The 24,636-nt window shown below is 34.9% G+C and overlaps 1 protein-coding gene across 3 annotated transcripts in view; it reads right to left on the reverse strand.

Annotated features, from left to right (window-relative positions):
- Nucleotides 1-24,636, reverse strand: part of GRM5 (glutamate metabotropic receptor 5) — a 405,881-nt gene that overhangs the window by 255,629 nt on the left and 125,616 nt on the right. For all 3 annotated transcript variants that reach the window (XM_045577600.1, XM_036427172.2, XM_045577599.1), the window contains exon 3: nucleotides 7,073-7,322. In XM_045577600.1, coding sequence (XP_045433556.1) covers nucleotides 7,073-7,322 — 250 coding nt within the window. The remainder of the gene's footprint in view (nucleotides 1-7,072; nucleotides 7,323-24,636) is intronic.

Below are 24,636 nucleotides of genomic sequence, written 5' to 3' on the forward strand. Positions count from 1 at the left end.
TGAAGAACTACAAATTAAAAAATGATGCCAATTTCATATAAGAATAGCAAATGCCAAATAATTTAATAATACTTTGTTAATACAGATGTGGAAGTATACATGCCTTTCATTTTATAACTTTGTATCCCATTTAAATTATTTTTTATTATCATAAATTATAGTTTTTGGGGGAAAATAAAAATATTATGTTAAGAAATCTTTCTCTTGACCTGATTTTTCCTCAAGATGAAGTTTTTATCATTCTCCATCCCTTATTAGATTAATGTCACAAAACAGTGGTTTATATGCCATGAGTTCATTCCTACCTGTACTCACCTATTAGCTACTTGATACTAGCTACTTTGTACTGAATCTGATTTTATTTTTCCATACATCCATCTCTTGTTAAATCATTAATTACTTCCAGTTCAATAAATGCAAAGACCTATTCAGTATTATTTCTACTTACTCTCCTAGAATAATTTGACAGTGGTTTTCTCAACTTTAATTACTCTCTCCCATTGGCTGGATGGCACGGCACTCTCTGAGTTTTCCTTCTATATCTCCAGATTTGCCTCTCTCTCTCTTCTTTTCATAATCTTTTCTCCAATCATTAAGTATTGAGGTTCTTCAAAGCTAAATTCTTCAATTTTCTCTCTCTTAATTCTACACACCTATGTCTTCCCTTAGTACGTCTGAAATACCAAGATAACTCATTAATTTTTACTTACCGCCTTTATATCTCTCTTGAGCTCCAATATTTACAGCCTATATATCTGTTTTGAGCTCCAATAAAATATTCTCCTACTTTATTGACTATTTTTATATTTAAAGTGCACATTAGATCAACTTATCCAAAACTGAAATTATATCTCTTGTCTACCTCATACATTATTTTCCCCCAATTGTCTTCATTTCACTAAGGGTACCATCATTTATGCTATCAAACAGCATAAGAAACTAGGAGTCATCCTTGACATTTCCCCCTACTCCCCACAGTATCCAACACATCGGCATCTCCCACATTTATTTTTTTTCAACTTAAATTATAAATAATATGCAATAAGTTAAACACACTTAATGTATACAGTTTGAAATGATTGAATAAACCCCTAGTACTATCTCCACAAACAAGGTAATAGCATGTTTTCATTAATAAGTAGTTCTTGGTCTGCTACCTTTTCATCACCCACGGTGTCTTATCAATAGCGTAATTTTTGTTAGGAACATCGATCCCCTGTATCTGCCTTAACTCTTCTATCCATAATCCATATCCCAGAATTATCTTTTGGAAAATCACAGCTATCATATTTTTAGCCCCCCAAAATAAATTCTTACCCAATAATAGAATAAGTATCAAAATACTGTAAGGCTGAAAATATTGCCTCCTAGGCTCTCTCCAAAATTTTTATCCATGTTCTCTTTACTCTCTGCTCAACCCATACGGTTCAGAAAATTTTGCATATCATTCCAGGGATGTATATCTAAACAACTGTCATTTTATAGAATGAACATTATGCAAGTAGTCTATTCATCCCAACTCACTGTAGATAAGCAATAAGACAATTTTCAGGCAAAATGGGCATGGTTTGGCTGACTTGTTTGCATTATGAATTCATCACAAAAATCTCAACAATTTTCAAGGCATTTACTAGGCTCATTTACTTTTCAAAAATAACCTAACACAGAAAAAACAAAAATAAAAGTAAACTGAGCTTATCCTAAGTGTGAAAACATTTATGTTGCTAAAAACCATCTCTCATTTATGAATATATATTCTTTTCTCATAGCTTGACTTCTAGTTTCTAAGAAGCACGCATCCAAGTGAAATTGGGGGATGGAGGGAATACAAGAAACTGGCATGGTCTTGCCCAGTCATCTACCTTCTTTGAGTCTCAATTTTCTCCCCTATAAAATGGGGATATTAATATCAAGCTCAAAGTTATCTAAAACTTGATATATCCAGTATTGTTCAAAGCATTTACATAGTGTCTTTCTCTCCTCACTTTCTCTCCTTTCATTTCCTCTTATCTCCTCTTATCATCACCTCTTCTTACTTCCTCCATTACTCTCATTCCCTCTCTCCTTGTCTCCCCACATATATAAGAATTCAAAGAAATAACTTTGTTTTACATAACAATTAAATGATACTGAATGGCCAGATTGAACACAAGTATACTTGTTTTTAAATTTTTTTTTAATTTGGCCGAAACTGGTTTGGCTCAATGGATAGAGCGTTGGCTTGGGGACTGAAAGGTCTCGGGTTCGATTCCGGTCAAGGGCATGTACCTTGGTTGCGGGCATATCCCCAGTAGGAGGTGTGCAAGAGGCAGCTGATCGATGACTCTCTCTCATCGATGTTTCTAATTCTCTATCCCTCTCTCTTCCTCTCTGTACAAAATCAATAAAATATATTAAAAAACATAATAAAAAAATAAAATTTTTAATTTGAAAAAATACTCTGGCACTATACAATAAAAACTAATATCTACTTCTGGTTAGTGGCTACTATCATAGTTTTACTAGGACAAATATTTGGAATTCTACCCACAAATATATTCATTACAGTAAGCTCTTGTCCTTTCCATTTTGAGAAATATTGATATAGCGTGACCTCCTACTAAGAAATACTAGGTATAATCCCCAAGTATATTTGAAATTTAAGTATATTTTCTTTTATGGCTTGATCACAATCATCAAATTAAAGAACAGAATTCTTCATTTTCAAATAGGTAAACATTTTCAGTTAATCTTAGACAAGAAAAAAGTGATCTTTACATAATTTGTTAAAAATTGGTCCTTGTTTCCAAGTTAATATTCAAGTCTACAATTCATAAATAATATATCTCAACATTTTCTGAGATCAATAACTAAAACACTATATCCATACTAAAAAAAAAAAATAAGTCCCTTTAGAAATGTCATTTTTGTTTAGATTATTGATCCTATTCTGTTGTCAGAGCCAAAGTGTTTAGCAAGACTATTTCAGGGACTTGGAAACGATGCTTTTATTGGCAGTGAGACAGCAGATTACCCAGATCTCAAATGAGGAGACAGAGTGGCCAGGTCTACATCACTCCAACATTTGATTGATGTGCGGCTCAGATGGGGAGATATGTTGATGGATGAGGTTGTCTTAAGCAGTAGAGTTATCTTACTCCGGCCAAACATTTTAGTTGAATGGCCTATTAAAGTTGGCTGTGCCAAGGCCACTGGAGAGATTGATAAGTAACTAAAGTCATTAAATGTCAGATTCTCTAAAAATGTATGAATATATATTCTTTTCTCATAGCTTGACTTCTGGTTTCTAAGAAACATCCATCCAAGTAAAATTGGGGGTGGGGAAAGGAGGTAGTATGGACATTGGGAGATTATATGCAAACAAAATCATCTCAAAATACTAAGAGGAATTTTTTAGGGGGAACATTAATTTAAAAAGGCTAACTTAGCCAAAACCAGTTTGGCTCAGTGGGTAGAGAAAGGATAGGCCTGTGGACTGAAAGGTCCAAGGTTCTATTCAGGTCAGGGCATGTACCTTGGTTGTGGGCACATCCCCAGTAGGGGGTGTGCAGGAGGCAGCTAATCGATATTTCTCTCTCTCGATATTTCTAACTATCCCTCTCTCTTCCTGTCTGTAAAAAAATCAATAAAATACATTTTTTTAAATAAAAGGCTAACTTAAATTTGAATTATGTAGGATAGTTTCCTTATACATCAGGATCTCTGAAGAACTGAAAATTTGCTCACAGTTTATAAAGTCTTCCCTATATCTACTCTATAGGATATAGGCTAATAGAGAAAAATACTGGATTAAGGGTCATCGTAATTGGGTTTCTGTATAACCTTCACTATGGCATCCAAACTTTTGGAGTACCGATTTTCTCGACTTATAAATGAGAATGAGTAGATGGTCTAAATTCTCTCTTATAACTACTAAATTTTGCTTTTCAGCTCACTACCCCAGACCTCCAATTTTATGATCAGGAATACTTTAAACTTACTGAGAAGCAGTTAAACACAATGCTAAATACTCAGTCTCTAGAATTACACAGACTTATTTTAATTTTATATTTTTCACATACATGTATATGGCCTTCTTCATACCATTATTACTTAATATTTATTGAGTTTTGAGGTCACTATCTATAAAATGGAGATGGTAATAGTACTCAACATGCAAGTTGTTCTTAAGTTTTATTTTGTTTTACTTGCACTCATTATCTTTTATGTAACTTGTAAGAGTAGTGATTGTTGTCTGTTTTAGTCATTGTTTAACCCAGTATCTTAACACAGAATAAAGGCACTCAATATTTATCAAATGAATAATTAAACAAAACAATGTATATAAACTGCTTAGCATAATAATGGGCATATAGTATTTTTTAAAATATATTTTATTGATTTTTTACAGAGAGGAGGAGAGAGGTTCAGAGAGCTAGAAACATCGATGAGAAAGAAACATCGACAAGCTGCCTCCTGCATACCCCCTACCGGGGATGTGCCCGCAATCAATGTACAAGCCCTTGACCAGAATCGAACCTGGGACCCTTCAGTCCGCAGACCGACGCTCTACCACTGAGCCAAACCGGTTTTGGCAATGGGCAGATAGTGTTTGATAAATGATCTTATAAATGGTATTATCAATACTCTGAGTGCCACTTCACTATGAAGAAGCAGGAATGAAAGACGTAAAAAGGCTTCAAAGAAAAGATGAAGGGGACTGAGGACCATACTGTTGTTTCCAATATTTGAAAAAGTATTGTATGTTACTTTCAAAAAAATAATATGATTCAATGGGTGGAAACTTCAGGGAGTTATTTATTAATTCAGAATAAGGAAGGCTTTCTAAAAAAAATTGCTCAAAGATGGAATGAACTGGTGCTCAAATCAATGTTCAATTATTAGCCAATCAATTAATGTATTAAGAAGTCTAATAAAAGGTTATCAAACTATCACCTATGCATTAAATAATTTGAAGAGAAGTTATTATAAATAGCATATACAGAATAAATTTTAAAAACAAAGGAAACAATTAATTATTTCCTTCTGGTGCTGTTGACAATAAAAATACAAATGGAAAGTAACAAAAAAGGATCAATCAATTTTCTTTGTGTACATGCAATCAAAAAACATTTAGTCATTGACAAATTAGGACTAAAAACAAATGCTACTGATTTGTCTTATTGATGTTGGCCAAAAAGCAGACAGGAGGCACAAAATCCCTTATTCCCTATCAGAAAGGCAGGATTGTTTAAGGCCAACCTTTTCTTTCCTGTTCTTTTACCGCCGTTGCAGCACTGCAATTTGGAATTTTAAAATATTGGCAGTGGAAATGCTCCTGGGTTGTAGAGAACTAACTGGTGCATCACTCTTGCCTGCTGGGAATGATTTTAGATAAAATGCATTACACTGATGAAAAAGGAATCTCACTCAATATCACTTTTATGAAGGATAGTAGCCTCACATTAAAATAGTACCATCAATCTACTGCCATCAGGTCAGACAGAAAAGAATTAGGTACATAAAATGGCTATCATAAAATATAGCCAAGCAGGAGCTATGTCTGATCATAGAAGGTCATTTAAGCATTTGGAAAACAAAGAAACCATGTTGTTTTAAATTGATTTTTTTGTTTTGAGAGAGAGAAAGAGAGAGAGAAGAGAGTGCAACATCAATTGGCTGCCTCCTCCAAGTCTCCTATTGAGGATCAAGCCCAAAAGTGGAAACTTGAGCTTGTGCCCTTACTGGTAATGGAACCAGCCACCTTCCTTTCAGCGCACAGGATGACACCCAACCAAGTCACACCAGCCAGGGCCATGTTTTTTGTTTTATTATTTTTAAATGAGCTATTAAAATTAGTAACAAGTAAGTTGGCTTTCTATTTTGGACAGTCATATTGAGGAAGATGCAGTGGTTCTGAAGGTTTTCAATAATTTTTAAATTGGTTGCCTATTGAGAAAAGATATGTGATTACAAGATTACTTTTTCAAGGTATAAAACAGTGAGTGAACTGCAATCACATTCCAGCTCTGGTGTCCTCTTACGATGGCAATAGTTCATTTTATGTGACAACTTGTCTGGGCCATGAGGGGTTCAGACATTTATTTGGTCAAATATTATTCTGGGTGTGTCTATGAGGGTGTTTCTAGATGATATTGACATTTGTATTCATAGACCGACTAATGCAGATTGTTCTCCCTAATGTGAGTGAGCCTCATCCAACCAAAGATCTGAATGAAACAAACAAACAAACAAAATAAACAAACAAACAAACAAAAAACAGAGCTAGAGGGAACTCTCCCTGTGTGCCCACATGAATTGGGACATCGGTCTTTTCTGTTCTTCAAATGTGAACTGAAACATTGTCTCTGCTTAGTCTTAGGGCTGCCAGCTATTGGACCAAAACTACATTATTGGCTTTCTTAGGTCTTTATAAATATATAAATGCGAGAAGAACCCTAACTTATACACTGATTCAACATCAGCAGGGAATGAACTGAGTTGTGCCAACCAAATGGATTATGCAGCTAATTAAAGTCAATCCTATAGAAGTTAATCTTTTAGAAACTTGTCTGGGTGATCAGGCAAGGTAATAACACTTTTGTTATATAAAATAATGAGCCAACTTTCCAATGCTTCTCAATATTAGTTTTGAAAGCAATTCCTCACTTTCAAACCCAAAATTCTATGATTCTATTATTATAAAACAAGCTTAAGTAGCCATTCTCAAAATCAATTTCAAAAGCAACAGCAAAAAGTTTCAAATGTCTTTACTTCCCAAGAGAATTATGCAAGCATTTATGAATCCATCTCGTTTCCTTAGAGTCATTTTTTTGGAGGACTTAAGTAATCATCATCTTTATGCGTTTATTCCTGTTGTCCTCATTAATCAGCACATGGCATATCTACTTATTTTCCATGATTATTTCCAGGCTTTATATTTAAACTCTACTGTGTTTTATATTTAAACTCTACTTCTACTACACAGATTAAGCTTCCAAAGCAACTATCCTTGTGCATCTAAAGATAAACTTTGATGCTGCCAAATTCCTGGTATTACCTCCATGTGAATTTTCTTATAATTGTCACTCACCTGCCAAGAAGCAGAAATTCTCCAGCTAGACCCAGGCGCCTCATAGCCATCAGCAGTCCTCGCACGGTCATGCCCTCACAGAAGCAGGCTACAACCCGGGCCTTGGGCAAGTGACTCCTGAGCTTCTTCAGCAGCTTATCGAAACTCTGCTCCCCCGCGTTGCTGTAGATTTTGTAAGAGTGAGCAATGCAGATTCCTTCCTTGGCTGACATATCTTTGAAAGCTTCCATTCCACTTTCTCCGTAGTTGCCTGTGTGAAGACAGATAAGCAGAGGGGTAGTAAAATGGGAGTATTGGATTCATTGGTACAATTAGAAGGCAGTAGCTTGAAGATTACTTGGTGGTCTTGGATTTGTAATCTGAAGACCTGAATGAGTTTTTGCTCTTTTACTGACTTGCTCTTTTGGAGCAATTTACAATAAAACCACGTTATACATATATCCATTGAACTTTTTCTAAATCCTCATTCAAGGATATGCTTTTATTAAGAGAGAGAGAGAGAGAGAGAGAGAGAGAGAGAGAGAGAGAGAGAGAGAGAGAGAGAGAGAGAGAGAGAGAGATGTGTGAGAGAAACATCAATTAGTTGCCTCCTGTATGCGCCCTGAGTGGGGATGAAACCCACAGTCTGAGTATGTGTCCTGACCAGAATTTGAACCTGAAACCTTTTGTGTAAAGGACAATGCTCCAACCAACTGAGTCACTCGACCAGGGCTGTATTGAACTTTAAAAAAATTTTCACTGAGATAGAGAATAATATTAAAAGTACAAGTAATTCAGCTACCCTTTGATTCAAAAAAGCTTATATTCTAGTGTGAGATGATGAGAGAGATTTATCTATTTTTCTCTTTTCTCTTACTTTCCTTTGCTTCTCATATGATCATCTCACCCCACTGATTTAGATTTCAATATTTCAATATTATATATATATTATATGATATACAAATACCTTATGGCATATTATATTTTAGAATATTATTCATATTTTATTAATAATCATGAGAATTTGTGGTTTTGTCCCAACTGAAAAATTCAGATCCTGGAGATTTTAGTAATGTGAAAGTTAAATGTATAAGCTTATAAGAAGCATTTAACGTTTCATTCTATAAAACCATAGGAAAGTTAGTTATATTAGGGAATAATTGAAAATTTCTGAAAAATTTAGAATTAGTGGCAGACTTTTAAAATTAACAGAAAATGGGGATAAATATTGACAATCTACTGTTTGCTAGGAAGTGTAAGACTTTTGTATATGTGATTGCATTTTACTTTCACATTAATACTTTGAGATATGCATACAACATCCATGCTACAGATTTAAAAACAGGTGAGGCAGTTTGGTTTATACTCGCCCAGAGTTTTACATGCAGTAGGTGGAAGGCTGCACTCCATTCACAGATCTGCATTCTTCTATGGCCGACTTATAAAAGAGTCAGAAACCCAATTATATCTGCATTTCTCCTTCCCAGTTAAATGCCATTATGCTTCAATTTTAGATACTTTTTTGAGCCTTTTAAAGCTCTATAACTCGGACTGGGCTCATTTTTTGAGTTTTCAAGAAATTAGATGGGTGAGGGGCATTTATTTGAAGAATACAGGAAATTATTATGTGACCTGAGGGAAATTTAAAGATATAACTGGCCTAAAAATCTACCACACCTAGGAACTGGGAATTTCATCAGAGGTAGATATCAAATGAATAAGAGAGTACAAGGCATTCATTTGCATAAGTTTTACTATATGACTATATTAGATATAACTATATCTGTACAACATTTTTAATTTTGGAAAGTCAGTTCATATACATTACCTCACTGTTCCTTACACCAAGTCTGTGATAAAGGTAACATATTTTTCCCTCACAGTAGATACATGTGAAGTCACATTTAGCAAGTAGATGGCAGAGTCTTGGTTTGAATATATATCTTCTCCCTCCTAGTCTTATATGTGCTCCACAGGAATCTCTGCTAAGGAGACACTTGACATTGAGGTTGGATTTTTGTGCAGTTTTAAAGGGCAAAGTAGAGCAGGCTATCTTAAGTCCCAGCTAAAAATGCAAGTGTGCCAGCTGCACCTCTCCTTCTCCAGAAATAAAGCAACAAGGACCCTCTATGGTAGGGGTGTCGAACTCAATCAGAGAAAGGGCCAAAATCTAAAATCCAGCCTAAATCTCGGGCCGAATGGTTTACTGAACAGTCATAAACTGTCATTGTGATGGAAACGCAGCGGAGCGCAGTGATGACAGCGCGGTGCAGGCCACATTGCAAGGCCTGGCGGGACAGATTTGGCCCGTGGGCCTTGTGTTTGACACATGTGCTCTATGGTGATGGCAGGTGGGCAATGCAGTTATTTTGCAATTAAGAAAGTTTAAAAGCCTCTCTGAAAAATGTGCCAAGGGGCCTAAATTACTAGTTTTACACTAATCTGAGTAACCTGTTTTCTGATTTATTTTTTAGACAATTCTGTTTTCAACTGACTTGAACTTAATGTTTTGAGTAATGCTGGGGCATTTGCATAAATCAAGTTAGATGTATAGCAATTGTGATTACACTAATGGAAATCCTCAATATATTTACAGTTAAAACAAGAAACTATGCCAGACAAATTCATAATCTTTATCTCCTCTGCTGACAGCTTTATTTTAACATTGTTTTCTTTATTCAATAAGTTATATGGAAGCAGCCTGTATATAGGGAGGGAATTTCATTATTAGGAAGTTCTGAGTTCTAATTCAGCTTGAACAATCTCTCTAAATCTCCATTTTCTCACCTGAAAATCAGAGATAATACTGCTTAACATACAGGCATTTTGTGTATTACATTTAACATTTGTAAAATAGCTAACAGGTAGCCTGAACCCAATCAATTTCACCCATTGGGATAGTAAAAAAAAAAAAATATATATATATATATTTTTTTTTTTCTAGGCATAGTTATATATATATTCTAGGCATAGTTAAGCTGCTCTCTCTTGGAAAGTCTAAAACAAATAATATGGCAAGTGGCATTAGTACTGAACATTAGACTAAAGAATAAGCTTACTAGGAAACATGATTTTATCTGATCAAAGCCCAAGTGGTACACTTTAAAATTTAAATGGGAAACAATCTTAATAGACATGAGACATAAAAATTCTGCAGAATAATATTTTTAATTTAATAAAAAAAAGCCCATTGAATGCTGGGGATTAAAAACAGGAATATATGTTATCTAATAAAATTGGAAAGACTGAAATGTTGAGATTTTCAGTAGTGGATAAAATGACTATTCTGGAATTGCACAATTTTAAAAAGGAGAAACTTTAAAAAAGTTCATAGGCTTCTCAAAAAAAATTAAGTAGATTTCAAGCAAGGTACAGAATGAGGACAAATCTGAGAAAGCAAAGATTTACTGCTTTTTCAACAGTGAAACAAAAATTATTGAGAAAGAAAGATACAGGGTAGAATATCAAGCTAGCCTTTGGCTTCATTTTAAACAATTGGTAAAAGTAAGAAGGAACCAATCAGATCTTCCTCTTTAAGTAGCAGAGTGCTGTGGCAGTATTATAACAGAAATGTAATCATACCCTGACTTGACTTAGCTCACACTAAAGTTGCAATGATGCAAATTTCAAATATTAATTTATTTTCATTTTTGTTAATCCTCATTTGAAGATATTTTTTCCATTGAGAGAGAGACTGTGAAGAAAGAGAGAGAGGAGAGAGAGAGAGAGAGAGAGAGAGAGAGAGAGAGAGAGAGAGAGAGAGAGAGAGAGGAGAGACATTGATGTGAGGTGCATTGATTGGTTACTCCTGCAGGAGTCCTGATCAAAGCTGGGGAGTGAACCTGCAACCCAGCTACATGCTCTTAACCAAAAATTGAACCAGTAACTCTTTGGTTCATAGGCTGACACACTAACCAATTAGCAACACCAAACTAGGCTCAAATACTGTTTTTTAACTTTTGTAAATCCACAAAAATACAATATGAAAAACTCATCATGCAATAGTATATGTATGTGATCGATATTTACTATGTAAATTAAGAGTAAGATAATAGCTTGGGAGTTGGGGACAGGAAGAGCTGGTGGAAAGGGGAAGGTATTAAAATCCTCTGTTCCTGATTTGGAAGTAATATACAGGAAACAAAAGAGAGATGATTAAGGGGATTATTTCAAGCTAAAAAAAAAATAAGAAGGAACTAATCTAATTAAGAGAAGAAATGAGAAGATGTGCGAATCAAGAGATGCCTATTGTTAGTAAATTTAAAAGGTAGGAATTTAAAACGTAGTGTATTCATATAGAAAGGTAAAAACATAGAATTTGCTTTTTGCTTGAAGCCCTTCTACACTATTTAACTTTGAAAAATATGAAAGTACAAGTTTGATGGAAAAATTTAAATAACAGGGTTGAAGCTGTTAATACTGGAGAGTATTATAAATATGGATAATTTTAAATGAAGTGACAAGTGAACATCAACGAATAAAGACATTTGTCATGTTGATATTGAGGACAAAATTTTCCTATAGTATCCCTGAATCAAATGTAAAAAGGTAAATATTAATTTATAATTTTTAGATTTCCTCATATGTTTCGGTGAGATATACCAACAAGCAATTATTCTTATATTATCTTTGTAATGAAAATAACTAGGGAGTTTTCAGTAATTTTATAAATTGCATTATTATAGAGCAAATTTAATCAAATATTTCAAGCAATTACTGAGATATCACTTTGTTTTGGTTCTGAGTTTCTATCACATCAGTTGGTTTTGGCTACCGTGTTTTTCAAAGATGCATAATATTTTATCTCACTTCAGCCATAGAGTGAAAGTTTAATGTATGAAAATGTAAAACAGGACCAGGATTATTATTTTTTTCTTATATTATGAAACACAGTAATCCTGAACCCATGACAGCATGATTAATTCACATTTATTCCAAGAGTAGATGCTCTAATTTAAGACTACATGAGTCATTTCTAGTATTCCAGAAACTTTAAAAATGAGGTGATATCCACAAGATGTCACAGATATGAACAAATGAAACAAAAATAAAGCAAAGTCCAGTTAATTTTTCTTCCTCCTATCAAATGACCATCTACTTACTGTTTCTTCAATATAAAGCTCAAGGGATTTTTCTGCAAAGTCTTCCCTAACCCTCCTATGCTCCCCTCCTTTGTGCCTCATTTGATCGTACAATGGACTATTGCCTTTACTTCTCCATGTTCTTACTAGACTGTATATACCTTCAGAACACGAATGTTATTTACTTTTGTATTCCCAATGCCTCACAGGGACCTGAAAGATAATTAACACAAGTTGAATAAAGAAAAAAATGAATGAATGAAGAGTGCAAAGTAATCAATACCTATTGAGAATTTTCCTGATGAAAATAACTGTTGAATTGATTATATGACCTACAATCAGAATTGCATCATTTGTGTCCTGGGTGTATCACTCTAATGAGTGATTACATAACATTTCACTTAAAACATGAAGAACAGAGTTGTTCAATAGTCTACACATCTGCATTTTTTCCCCTGAGGGTTTCAGTGTTCCCTTGAATAAAAAGATTCTAATATCTCAACCTCAAATATTATTTAAAGGTAGTTGTTCTCACTAGTGCTAGTTGGCCTGTAATGTGTTAGCTGGGATCTGGATGTACCTGCCTCTACTTAAGCCTAAGAGTACACATTAAAAGTCATATTTGCTAAGGAATAACTTTAAATCTTTCTCCTAACCAAAGAGAACTTTATGCTTAAAAAGCACCAAACAACTCTTTAGTATGCAATGTATTATATAACCATAGACAACTTCTATTTTTGATGGTACCAATTCACTACCAGTAACTGCTGTGCTTTGGGGGCTTAAGCATACTTTCAGATAAAGATAACAAAGTATGGTAACATAAATAGAATACCTAGTGAGATATTTTTTGGTAATATATCCATTGGAGATATGGTTCATATTTATAAACCTTATGTGTATTGGGGAACATCGTCATAAGAATAAAAAATAATAGAATCATCATAAAAACACACAAGTAATTTTCTTTAACAATAGTTTCCATTTTTCTGTTGTACTTCTACTTCTCCCACTCAAATTAGACCCTCTCATTATTCCTTCCATAATCTCTTACAATCTCCTATCTTTTGTTCTTTCACACCATACCTACCATTATTTGGGGAGTCTTATTTCTAACTATGGTCTTTCATATGTACCTTAGATACCCCACATGTTCCAACTTATTACTTATATTCAGGATGTTCTTTCCACTTGGTATACCCTTTTCCCATTCCTCCATACTGAAATCTTACCCATTCTTTCTGGCCCAGCTCAAATATCCAGACTGTAAGCTTATTTAGGCTGAACACCATATCTCCATAGAGCAAGAAAATGCTTGTGTAACTAAACTTACCTGCTCCACCATGCTTTTTAAGAATCTCCTAGAGGGATAGTGTAACCTAGTTACTCATTTGATAGATATTAACTAAGTATAAGTATAATACTAAGCACATGATAGACTACACATATTTATACATTTCAGCCTATTGATTTTATAATACTGAAGAAAATAATTTAGTTCCTTATAATTGCTAAAAACATTTAACAATGGTTCTTTTACATTTATGAAAAGGCTGATTATGCTGATAATTTAATATTGAGAACTTGATTAAAAATACAATCTATAATACTGACATATTTTTCCTTTATAAATCCACTTCATATTATTTGTCTTTCATCATGAGATTTCCCGGAGTCAGATGACAAGTTATAGTGCTACTATATTATATTATGAATATATATTTATATGTTACATGCTGTATATGTTTATGTATTATGTTTTGAATACATTTATATATTCTACTTTCCAAACTGTAGGCCACTTAAAGGTAGTAAGTACACTTGTTTGACCATATTTATCATCATATAGTCGGTAAACAGGGTTTTGTTGAACAGAAAAGGTGGTACAGAAAGATAGGAAAGAGTAAACTTTTAGAAAGGTAAATTTATTTATTCAAAAGTGATTATCAAGTAGATGCTAAATACTTTCTTTTAGAAAGTATTTACTTTAGGAAATATTAATTCATTTAAAAGCGAAGTATTAAATGTGGCCTTCCATATTAGAATTTCTTTTTTCCTTTTAGTTGGACCAAATTACCTTTTGTCAAAAAGGAAATAAGATTGTCAATATAAACAGTAATTTAAAAACATATTCTAAATGGCTTTTACTACTAATATCCTGTTGCTATTATAAATAATGTATTCCATTAACAACTACGTACTAGTAAAGAAAAATGCTACCATTTCTCATACCATCCCCCCAAAATATGTGTGGGCAGGATCAATAAATCAATATTCAATCCCCCAATTAACACTTTCTGCCATTTAATGTGACCATAAATGTTCATCAGGGTATCTTAGCCAAAACTGCCCATATTGAATGGGCTGTGTTTTAGTTAAACTGGTGGTTAACAAAAACAGCCAGAAGGGAGAAAAGCCAGAAAAACAAACACCTGTTCTCATTTTATTAATATCTCTTGTATGAGAATGTTCTGTTCATCTCTTTTTAAAATATTTGTATTTCCCCATTCTAGCCATATGTGCAATGAGTATAGCAATTTCAAACTCTGTTGGATTGATTTCTTTATGTTTATCTCCAGCAACCAGATAATAATGTTCTTCAAGATAGATATTTCTATCCTTACAACAAAAACAATGTACTGTATATACATTTTTTTGTTGTTGTTGAATGGGAGGGGGAAAAAGGAAATTAAGGGCCCAAGGAATATTCCTAAAGAGGGCCATTGAACTTCAGAGCTAGGTATTTTAGATGCTGGAGATTTAAAGAATTGGAATAAAACATTATCATCATCAATCATGTACCTCATCAAGATTCCATGAGTTATTTTATATGCCTTTCCCTTAAAACCTTTGCTAACAAATGGGTTTTAAAGTTTTGTCCAATCATTTCAAATCCTACCCTGGAGTCTTTGTATGACATTACCCATATAGCATAACATTGACTATAATGGCAGGCCATTATTGGATTTGATCCAGGCTGTTTTAACATTGGAAGTACTAGAAGCATCTCATTTAGCAAATTCACTTTAGGCAATACTCTAGACATGGATTATGTAAGCAACATTTGAGCAATACTTCAATAGTAAATTCAGTAGAAAAAAAATGCTAGTATAATATAACTTAATATTATAGCTTGGATTTTAAGCTATATGTATAAAATGTTATTTATGGGAATAATAACCAGAGCTACCGGATACTATCAGAAAATATATATGTCAAGTGATTTGTTGAGTGGTAATCTAAGGTGCTGATTTTTTTCTTCTGGCTACCAGGAATGAAACTAGAAAAATAAGTTTGATCTTAAGAGAAAGGATACAAGTTGAACACATTAAGTTTTATGCAGCAGAGGCCATGAGACAGGTTCAATGAAAGATATATGCATGACAGTTGTACCTGTGACACATGTGAAGCACAAGTCCAAGTTTCATCTCTGGTTCTATTCTGTAGGTTTCTGAGCCCTGGAATGAAAAGTTGTGACACCTACTCCCTTCATGTAATTGGGATGAACTAAGAGAGAGAAAACTGAAGGCAACCAAATGTAGAAAAAAAATAAGACAAAGTCTTAGAATTTATTTTTAAATTTCTGTGAAATAGCCAATTACAAATACCATGCCGGAAATTGAGTAAGGACATCTGGCTCAGAGACTTGAAGTCTCAGTTGGAACTGTCGGGTAGTCATCGACATATGGATAGTAACAGTAATAGATGATGTGTAGGATGTGAAGGTAAGAAGAGTTTTGATTAACCCTAAATAATTCAAATATTTATGCATGAATTAAGAAGGAAAAGCTCACAAAAACAATGAAAAACAAGATAAATCAAGACAATGTATTATGGAAACCAATACAGCAAAGGACTTTTATTTCTTTGTACAATTAACCTTGTGAATACTAAAATAATATGAATAGTTTTAAAAAATCACTGATTTGGTAACAATAGTAGAAGCCATATAAAAACAGGATGCATGATGATGATGATCATCATCATTATTAACATTTATCTAGATTTAGTAAAAAAAAAATCACTGCACTAGTCACTTCAAATAATGATAATAATAATTCAAACCAAACAATTTTATGCAGGGGCTATTATTTCCCACACTTATAAATAAAGCATTTATGCTGAATTTGCCAAATAATGAATAGCTATTTTGTGGAATTTCAACCTCCATTTGTTAAGCTTCAAAGCCTGCACTCTTTCCCTACAGTATATTATGATCCTTAAAGCACTGAAATTGTTGGTAGTTCTGTGGTTCTTCCAAAGGCACTTACCCACTGCTAAATGGTTCATTTGAAACCAATTTGGATACTACCAAATTAATCAATTTCAGCAAACATATATTATTTAACAAATAACTTTTTGCCTAATTATGAGAAACATTATAGGCATATTAGAGGCCTGGTGCATGAAATTCATACATGGGTGGGGTCCTTAGGCCTCGCCAGTGATCAAGGCTGATCTGTGGGTAACTGGCAGGGTGATTGGGGCGGGGTGGGGGAGGGTGCTGGCATCTGCCTTGGCTGACCTGGAGACTACGGGCTGGGGGCAGTTGCTGCAGTGACCATTTGCCCCTGGAAGTCAGTGGGTGTCATAGCAACTGATTGTTATGCTGGTTGTTTTATGGTTCAGTCAATTTGCATATTAGGCTTTTGTTATATAGGCTATGATTTAGCATTAAGTAATCTCATCCATATGACTGCTGAGAATTAGTATTTCAATAACAATGCCTTCCTACAAAATATACAATTCTTTATTATTGCTGTCTATAGACTAAAGTTGTGGTTGGCAAACTGCAGCTCACGAGCCACATGTGGCTCTTTGGCCCCTTGAGTGTGGCTCTTCCACAAAATACCATGGCCTGGGCGAGTCTATTTTGGATAAGTGGCATTAAAACAAGTTTAAGTTTAAAAACTTTGGCTCTCAAAAGAAATTTCAATAATTGAACTGTTGATATTTGGCTCTGATGACTAATGAGTTTGCCGACCACTGGATTAAGGCCTGTAAAATTAGAGGAGGCTTTTGGAACCAGACACAATGCTGGGGAAGTAAAAAGGACTTTAGAGGGGACAAAGGAAAGAAAACATTGATTTTGATATTAAAAATGCTTGCAGTACTTTAATTAGTAGCTGTTAATATAGCTTAAATTGAGATTTGCAAAATTAACAAAAGTCACTTTATCAATCTTTGCAAAAATAACAAAGTTTTTTACTTGTTTCATTTTCTGGCTATTCTTCCTAGAGGAAAACAACAAAAGAAAGTTTGACCCAGATTCCTAGTCTAACCCTCCAGACTCCAACTTCCTTCTGCTTTCTTTACAAGCTGTCAAGCTCGCAGCCGAAGCCTGCAGTGCATGTCTCATTAAGAGGGATTCCATCTCCACAGAAAGGACAAACCTCTCCGTGGAGCTGTGTGCCAGTGGTTCCGCAGGGTGGGGAGTTATTCATTGTGACTCTGTTTTAGCTCGCTAGTCACCTCTGATCCGCTATTCTAACTGGATCTCATGACAACTCAGACATTCTCCCATCAGCAGCTGAAGGCACAAAATTCTCTGCAGCGCAGCCAAAGCTGCTCAAGCTTGACAGCCTTTTCTGACAGCAGCTCTCTGGCCTGCCGCCCCCTCCTCCCATTCGGATCTGCTCTGTTTAGGCTCCACGGCTTCTCCATTCCCTCTGGAAGGACTCAGTGAGTCCCATGGCATTGAGTGGAAAGACTCAGTTTACTTTCCTTTACTTGAGAATTTAGAAATAAGAAGAAAGGATTGAAATGTAGTGCAATGCCAACCTGTTGTTGTTGCCAAACTCTGGGCTTCGTTCGGGAGAGGGTGAAACATGTTGTGTTTAGGGATTTATGGCCTTGGTGGCTGTTGCCTGTAGTTCAGGCCTGTGCTGTCCAATTTGGTGATTGTGTTTGTGGCTATTTGACATGTGGCTAATCCAAATATTTGTTGTCATAAAACAAAGACTAGTATGAAAAAAATGTAAAATATATCATTAATACTTTATAAAAATTATTACATGTGGAAATGATAAAATTTTTGATGCAATGAGTTAAAAGTACATTTTCAATTAATTTCATCTGTTTCTATCCCCCTCCTTTTTGCAGCTACCTCCCACATGCCCCCTACTGGGGATTCAGTCTGCAACCCACGCATGTGCTCTGACCAGAAATCAAACTGGCAACCTTTCAGTACATGGGACAATGCCCAACCAATTGAGCTACATCAGCTTGGACTTTACCCTTTCTTAAAATTGCTTACCTGGCTGCATTGTGTCTTTATTAGAGAGTATTGAATTACTACTGTGCTCTCACTGTCCAACCCACTGAAACATCATATTTTGTTGTAATTACTTATTTTTATGACTCCATAAAGGACTGAGAGCCAGTCAGCAAAAGACTTTACATTTTAATTACTTTTTTTTTTTTCTCCAGAGCCTAGGCTGCCTAAGTATTTGTTGAATAAATGCATTTGAAAAAATAAGTATTAACTTATACAAGATTTGTTGAGATATAATTGGCATAACAATCTGTAAACTTCAGGTGTAAATGTGATGACTTGATATACATATATTGTGAAATTGTTAGCACAACAAAGTGAGTTAACATACACACAACCTCTCATAGTTACCTTATTTTTGGTGAGGATATTTAAGATTGACTCTCCTTAGCAACTTAAAACTCTGTAATCCAGTATTGTTAACTACAATCTCTATGTTGCATATTAGATCCTCAAAATTATTCATCTTAAAGTTTGAACCCTTTGACCAATATCCCCCATCCCCAGTCCCTGGCAACTGCCAATTTACTCTTTGTTTCTACAAGTTTGGCTTTTTTTTTTTTTAAGATTCCACATATAAGATCTTGCAGTGTTTGTGTTTCTCTGCTTGACTTATTTTACTTAGTATAATGCCCTGAAGGCTCATCAGCTTTTCATTAATAAATTATTATTAAGCATCTTCTGTGAACAGCTGTGCACAGCAGCTGTGGTATCAAAGCCACTCTGTGTTTGCTGTGATCCAGAGGGACTGAGGTAGACTGAGACAGGGTCTCTGATGGAGGGCAGCACAGCTAGACACCTGTGCCTTATGAGGAGCAGAGTGTCTGAAATCTTAACTTATCACCTGCAGGGTCTTCAAGAAACCTTGCAGCTTTTCTTGTGAATTTGTCTCCTTATCTATAAAATGATCGCTCAAAGGATTCTTACAGACTGGGATTTTGGTTTGCTTCCTACATTGTTTTATTATGTTATAATAACTATGAAAAGAATTGTAGCCATTTTCTGCATTTCTCTTACACATGCTTGCTCCCAGTTCCATTTTCCATTTCTCAGTACATATTCTGAGCCTTGGGGATAATTTCTAAGCTAGGTTTGCTTTGTGTATTTAAATATGTTTCAGGAGTCAGAAATTCTCTTTAAAGCAGAATTATTGAAAAGGCATCTGGTAGCAAGACTCTGATAACATACAGAAAACAGTCTTTATTGAAGTTGGAAAATTTGTAATTTATGCCACTAATCTTTAGTCAAGCATCTGTTCTACCTATAAGTGCCAGACATTATATCAAGTATTATTGAGCCTTTGAAACGTCCCATCCTATTGAGAGCTGCTTAGTATCATCAAAAGAAATTTCTCCTGAATGTACTCATCTCATTTGTTAAAGGATGCCAACAGTAGCAGTAACTTTCCACCAGGCACAAGACATGCATGTTCTCCAATGTATCAAACCAAGAGAGGACAAAATTCACTAAATATATTTCTAAATAAGTAAATCATTTGCTGATAAATTAGTAGAAACCTGACGGGAAGAAAATGCACATTTTCTTGAAAGTCAGATATACCAGGTGTGTGTGTGTGTGTGTGTGTGTGTGTGTGTGTGTGTGTGTGTGTGTTTAATACCAAAAACTCCCCAGAAGTTTCTGTTCTAAGGCAGTGATCGGTAAATTGCAGCTCTGTCGACTAATGAGTTCGGTGACCACTGACCTAGACTCTTGATTCCAAAAGTTACAGGCTGTTGTTGTTCCTTGTGATTAAGCCCCTATCTAAGGCAATGGCAAAACCTTCTGAACTAGAACCTGAAAAGTTGTGATTTTAGTTTTTCTCTAGAAGGAAGCCAAATTTCAAGCATTGCATGGTTGAATCCTGGTTGTATTTGCTTATAGAAGCCACTTAAAATGGGGGTAATGGAGGAAGGTTGATCAAGTTTACTACTTTTTGTGGGTTTTGTTTTTTGTTTTTTTGTTTTTCAAATCTTGGGTCATTTCCACAGATCCCAGATTTAATGTCTTCAAGATGATAGGTTCCATCTCAGTTAATATCTAAGCACTCAGTAAAATAAATTAAAATTAAAAGCTAGATATTAAGTAAGGCTGAAGGGGAGCCAGCTACATAAATAAATATCTGTTACTTAATATGTTAATAAGCACATAGAAGGCTGATATAAAATTATATATAATGATAGACATTCTTATATGTGAGCATGTATACTAGTATATCTATATATAAACAAATATTCATATAGATATATGATCTATGCACATTTATATGTATCATTTACATATATATTAATATATCAAACAGAGGTACAAAGGACTGGGTTGGATGTAAGTGGTAGAGTTCAAAGAAATGAAGGATTATTTCTAACTGAACACATCAAGTGATAAGACATATCCTTTTGCTATTTCTGTTTCTCCCTTGTTATTACTGGGTAATTTTAATTTTTTTTATTTGCTATGGTAAATATTATACTTGAGCAGAGCAAGGGAGCTCCTAAGTATAATAGAAAGTCAGAGGTGTGCAGAACAGACCTGAGGCCAGGCACTCAGGGGCAATTATTTCAAGTCCAGCAAGTTTTGTCACAAGAAATGATGGTAACTTGAAAGTGCTGGCAGTAGACATATAGAGCCTACATGAGCTGTTTAGTTTGTGTTATATTCCCAGAGCAGTTATTGGAAATGAAGAACAAAGGTCTGTAAACAGGAGAAGCCAAGAAGATTTAAAGTGGTATTTTAAGTGGTATCTGATACAGGACAGGCAAAATATTGAGGTTATTTAAACTATTTGCGAGTGCCTCTGTTCCTTAGATTTTGACAAGGAGTTCGCTTGATTCCCATGATATGCAGGAATACCTGGTAGTAAATGTTTAACAGCTACCTTTCTACAGGGGTGTGTGTGTGTGTGTCTTACAAATTTTACTTATGATAAAATAAATGTAGCACACAATTTAGAAATAACAAAATACACAATGCTTATTATAAATTTCACATAGCTAATTAGCTCACAAAATACCAAAATCTTGCATCTATAGCCAATGCCTGTTTGCAATTTACTAATTAAAAATTTTCTGACATGAATACTGACTGAAATTTTTATATATGTTATTTGATGAAAGTGAAACCAAGTAAGTTGTATGTCAGAACTTTGCTCACCAATCAATGGCACAAGTGCCTTTTCTGAATCAGAAAATAGTTTTAAGACTGGAAATATATTTCTTTGTATATTGTGAATATATTTGAATCTAATCCTGTTAACAATTTCTTCATTACACTCTAGAAGTCTAGACAATAAAAATAAAGCCCTGATTTTCAGTGTGCTAATTTCCATGGTGTAAATGTTTCCACAACAATGAATTTCAAGCTAATGTGAGGTCCTTGAACATGGCTTTGGAAGGAGATGTAGAGTAGTACACCAATATTTACTATATTGACCAGATATCTGTAAATAGCCCCAAAAGTATAAAAACAGTAAAAGGTGGTAAAATAATTGGTAATATTTTGTTTTTAACTAGAATTTGCTGATATTTTACATTTCAAAGATAATTTAATTTTACATTTCTGTAATTTAATATTAAAAATTTAGCAATTCTCTATGAGCTATTCTCAGTGAAACTCAATGAAATCTCCCAAGATTCTGGGCCAATGGTTTCTATCATATTTTCAGTTACTCTAAGACTTTGAAAGTGCCACCAAGGTTACAGTGGCTGCAGTAAAGACTCCCTTTGTAAAAAGATCCAATATAGTAAAGGTGAAAGTTTGATGGTGAAGAGCAGGAGATTCTATCATGTCTGATTGGGTATGTCATGAAAACGTCTGCTTATGAAGTGGAATTTAAGTTGGGTCTTGCAGAAGGAGTGGATTTGGAGACTAATTTGATGGCATTCCAGGTGGAGCAAACAGAATAAGCACTGGCAGGTTGAGGTGGGTAAATGTGTGGTGAGGATCCAGTCTTCCAACTGCAGAGGCTACAAGAAGGGAGAAACAGGCTAGGGTCAGAGGGAAGAGTTCTAACTTGATAAAGGGGCCCAACAGAAGGGGATGGAGGGGGCAGATGACATTATTGAAACTGCACTTAAAGAATACTCCAGCAATAATGAGCCGAGAAAGCAGAGTTGTGATCCAGAGGGAAAAAACAGAGTATTGCAATTATAAGAGTTTAGAATTAATCAGGGAAACAAAGACATAAGAGTATGGGAGGGCCACTTTATAATATAACTTGGAGGAGGTTGGCATTCACAGGAATACAACATAAATGATGATTTTTTTAGAATTGTGCTTTGTGGTCTTTAAAGGAAAAACACTGACAAATTATTATTTTGTCTGAGATCAGATAGGAGAGAAAACAAGAAGCTTACTTAGGAGGTTAATGCATAGTCCAGGCAAGAAATAATGGTAACTTGAAAGTGCTGGCAGTGGACATATAGAGCCTACTTGAGCTGTTTAGTTTGTGTTATATTCCCAGAGCACTGTTTGCCTTGCTATGAACTAAATTGTATATCCCCAAAATCCAGGTATTAAAATCATAACCTCTAGAATAATTAAAATTTTTACTGTATTTGGAGAAAAAACCTTTGAAGAGTCAATTAAGGTAAAATGAGGTTAGATGGGTCTCAAATGGAATATGACTGGTAGAGGAGATTGGGAAGCAGATATGCTGAAAGGGGAGATCTTATGAGAACACAGGAAGAAGGTGGTTATCTTAAAGCCAATGAGTAAGGCCCCTGAGAAGGAGCCAACCCTGCTATACACTGATTTTACACTTAAAGCCTTCAGAACCACAGAGAAATAAATTGTTGTTTGAGCCACCCAGTTTATATTGAATAGTTCTTTGTTATGGCTGCTCTAGCAAATGAAAATAGACCTCAGCAACTGATCAAAATGTCCTGTCACAAAAGGTACCCAAATCCTTGGGCAAGATAAAAATTAATATAATTATGTTGTCAGAGACATCATGATATTCTGAAAGCACAAGGACTTTATACTATATAGACCGAATATAATTCTTTCATATGAAATGTCCTAGATACATTGGCCTAGACAAGTTATTTGAATGCCTCTGAGCTCCAGTGTTCTAAATCACGTCCAATATGGGAGAACAACCACCAGTCCAATGCCTGGCACAAAATGGCTTCTATTGTAAATAAATGTTAGTCCCTAGCTATCTCATAGCTTTTTCTTCCTAATAGGCAGTCACAAAATAGGCCTTAAGAAAATGGATCTAAAATCAGACTAAGTTTAAATCTCAATTTAATCAAACCTGGGTTCAAATCCTGACCCTGTCAATTACTAATTTTTGGTGTTTGGGCAAGTGACTTATCTCTCTAAGCCTTTGTTTCCACATCCACAAAATTCTCATGAAGTACTTATGAAGATTAAATGTGATTTTTGCAGGTGAAATGTTTAGAACAAAGTCTGGCATATAAAAATAGCTCAACAAGCTGAAATCGGTTTGGCTCAATGGATAGAGCGTCAGTCTGTGGACTGAGGGTCCCAGGTTCGATTCCAGTCAAGGGCATGTACATTGGCTTACGGCACATCCTCGGTAGGCGGTGTTCAGGAGGCAGCTGGTCGATGATTCTCTCTCATCGATGTTTCTAGCTATCTATCCCTCTCCCTTCCTCTCTGTGAAAAATCAATAATATATATTTAAAAATAGCTCAATAAATACGGCTATTCTTAATCATACAGAGTTTTGTAAGTTCTTTTTCTATAAGTTTTTTTTTTTCTTAGATGCTGGTATTTGGCATCACTGATTTTGACCAGCTCCTCTTAATAGAAACTTTCCCTACATTGTTGCCTCTATTCTCAATGCTTCAGTTAACACCCACAGTTCCCAATTTCAATCTCCTGTTAATTCCACTATTGCTGAGTACTCTTCCAAGAAATTGAAAACTAAAGCTGTTCATTAGATATGGTGGTGCACTGCGTGTTCAGTAGTGCTGCCACAAAACACACTTTAGTGTTTCTTAAAAACATGATCCCTATCCCTGTTGCCTATGTAGACACCTCACAAAGCAAATTAGAACAGACATAACCTCTGTCATCAAGGAACTTAAAAGCTAAAGCATCTTGATTGGATTCACCCAGTGTTTTAACAAAACCACCCATGGTCCAATTCTTTTGTCTTTGATTTGCCATTGATGAAATCCCAGGAAGACACCAAAGTGTTGGCTTTTTACATTCTACTGCACTAATGCCTGCTCTTCTCTCCACACTCTAATCCTTCAATCATGCCT

The sequence above is a fragment of the Pipistrellus kuhlii genome, unplaced genomic scaffold (assembly GCF_014108245.1).
Source record: "Pipistrellus kuhlii isolate mPipKuh1 unplaced genomic scaffold, mPipKuh1.p scaffold_m20_p_9, whole genome shotgun sequence".
Taxonomy (NCBI): domain Eukaryota; kingdom Metazoa; phylum Chordata; class Mammalia; order Chiroptera; family Vespertilionidae; genus Pipistrellus; species Pipistrellus kuhlii.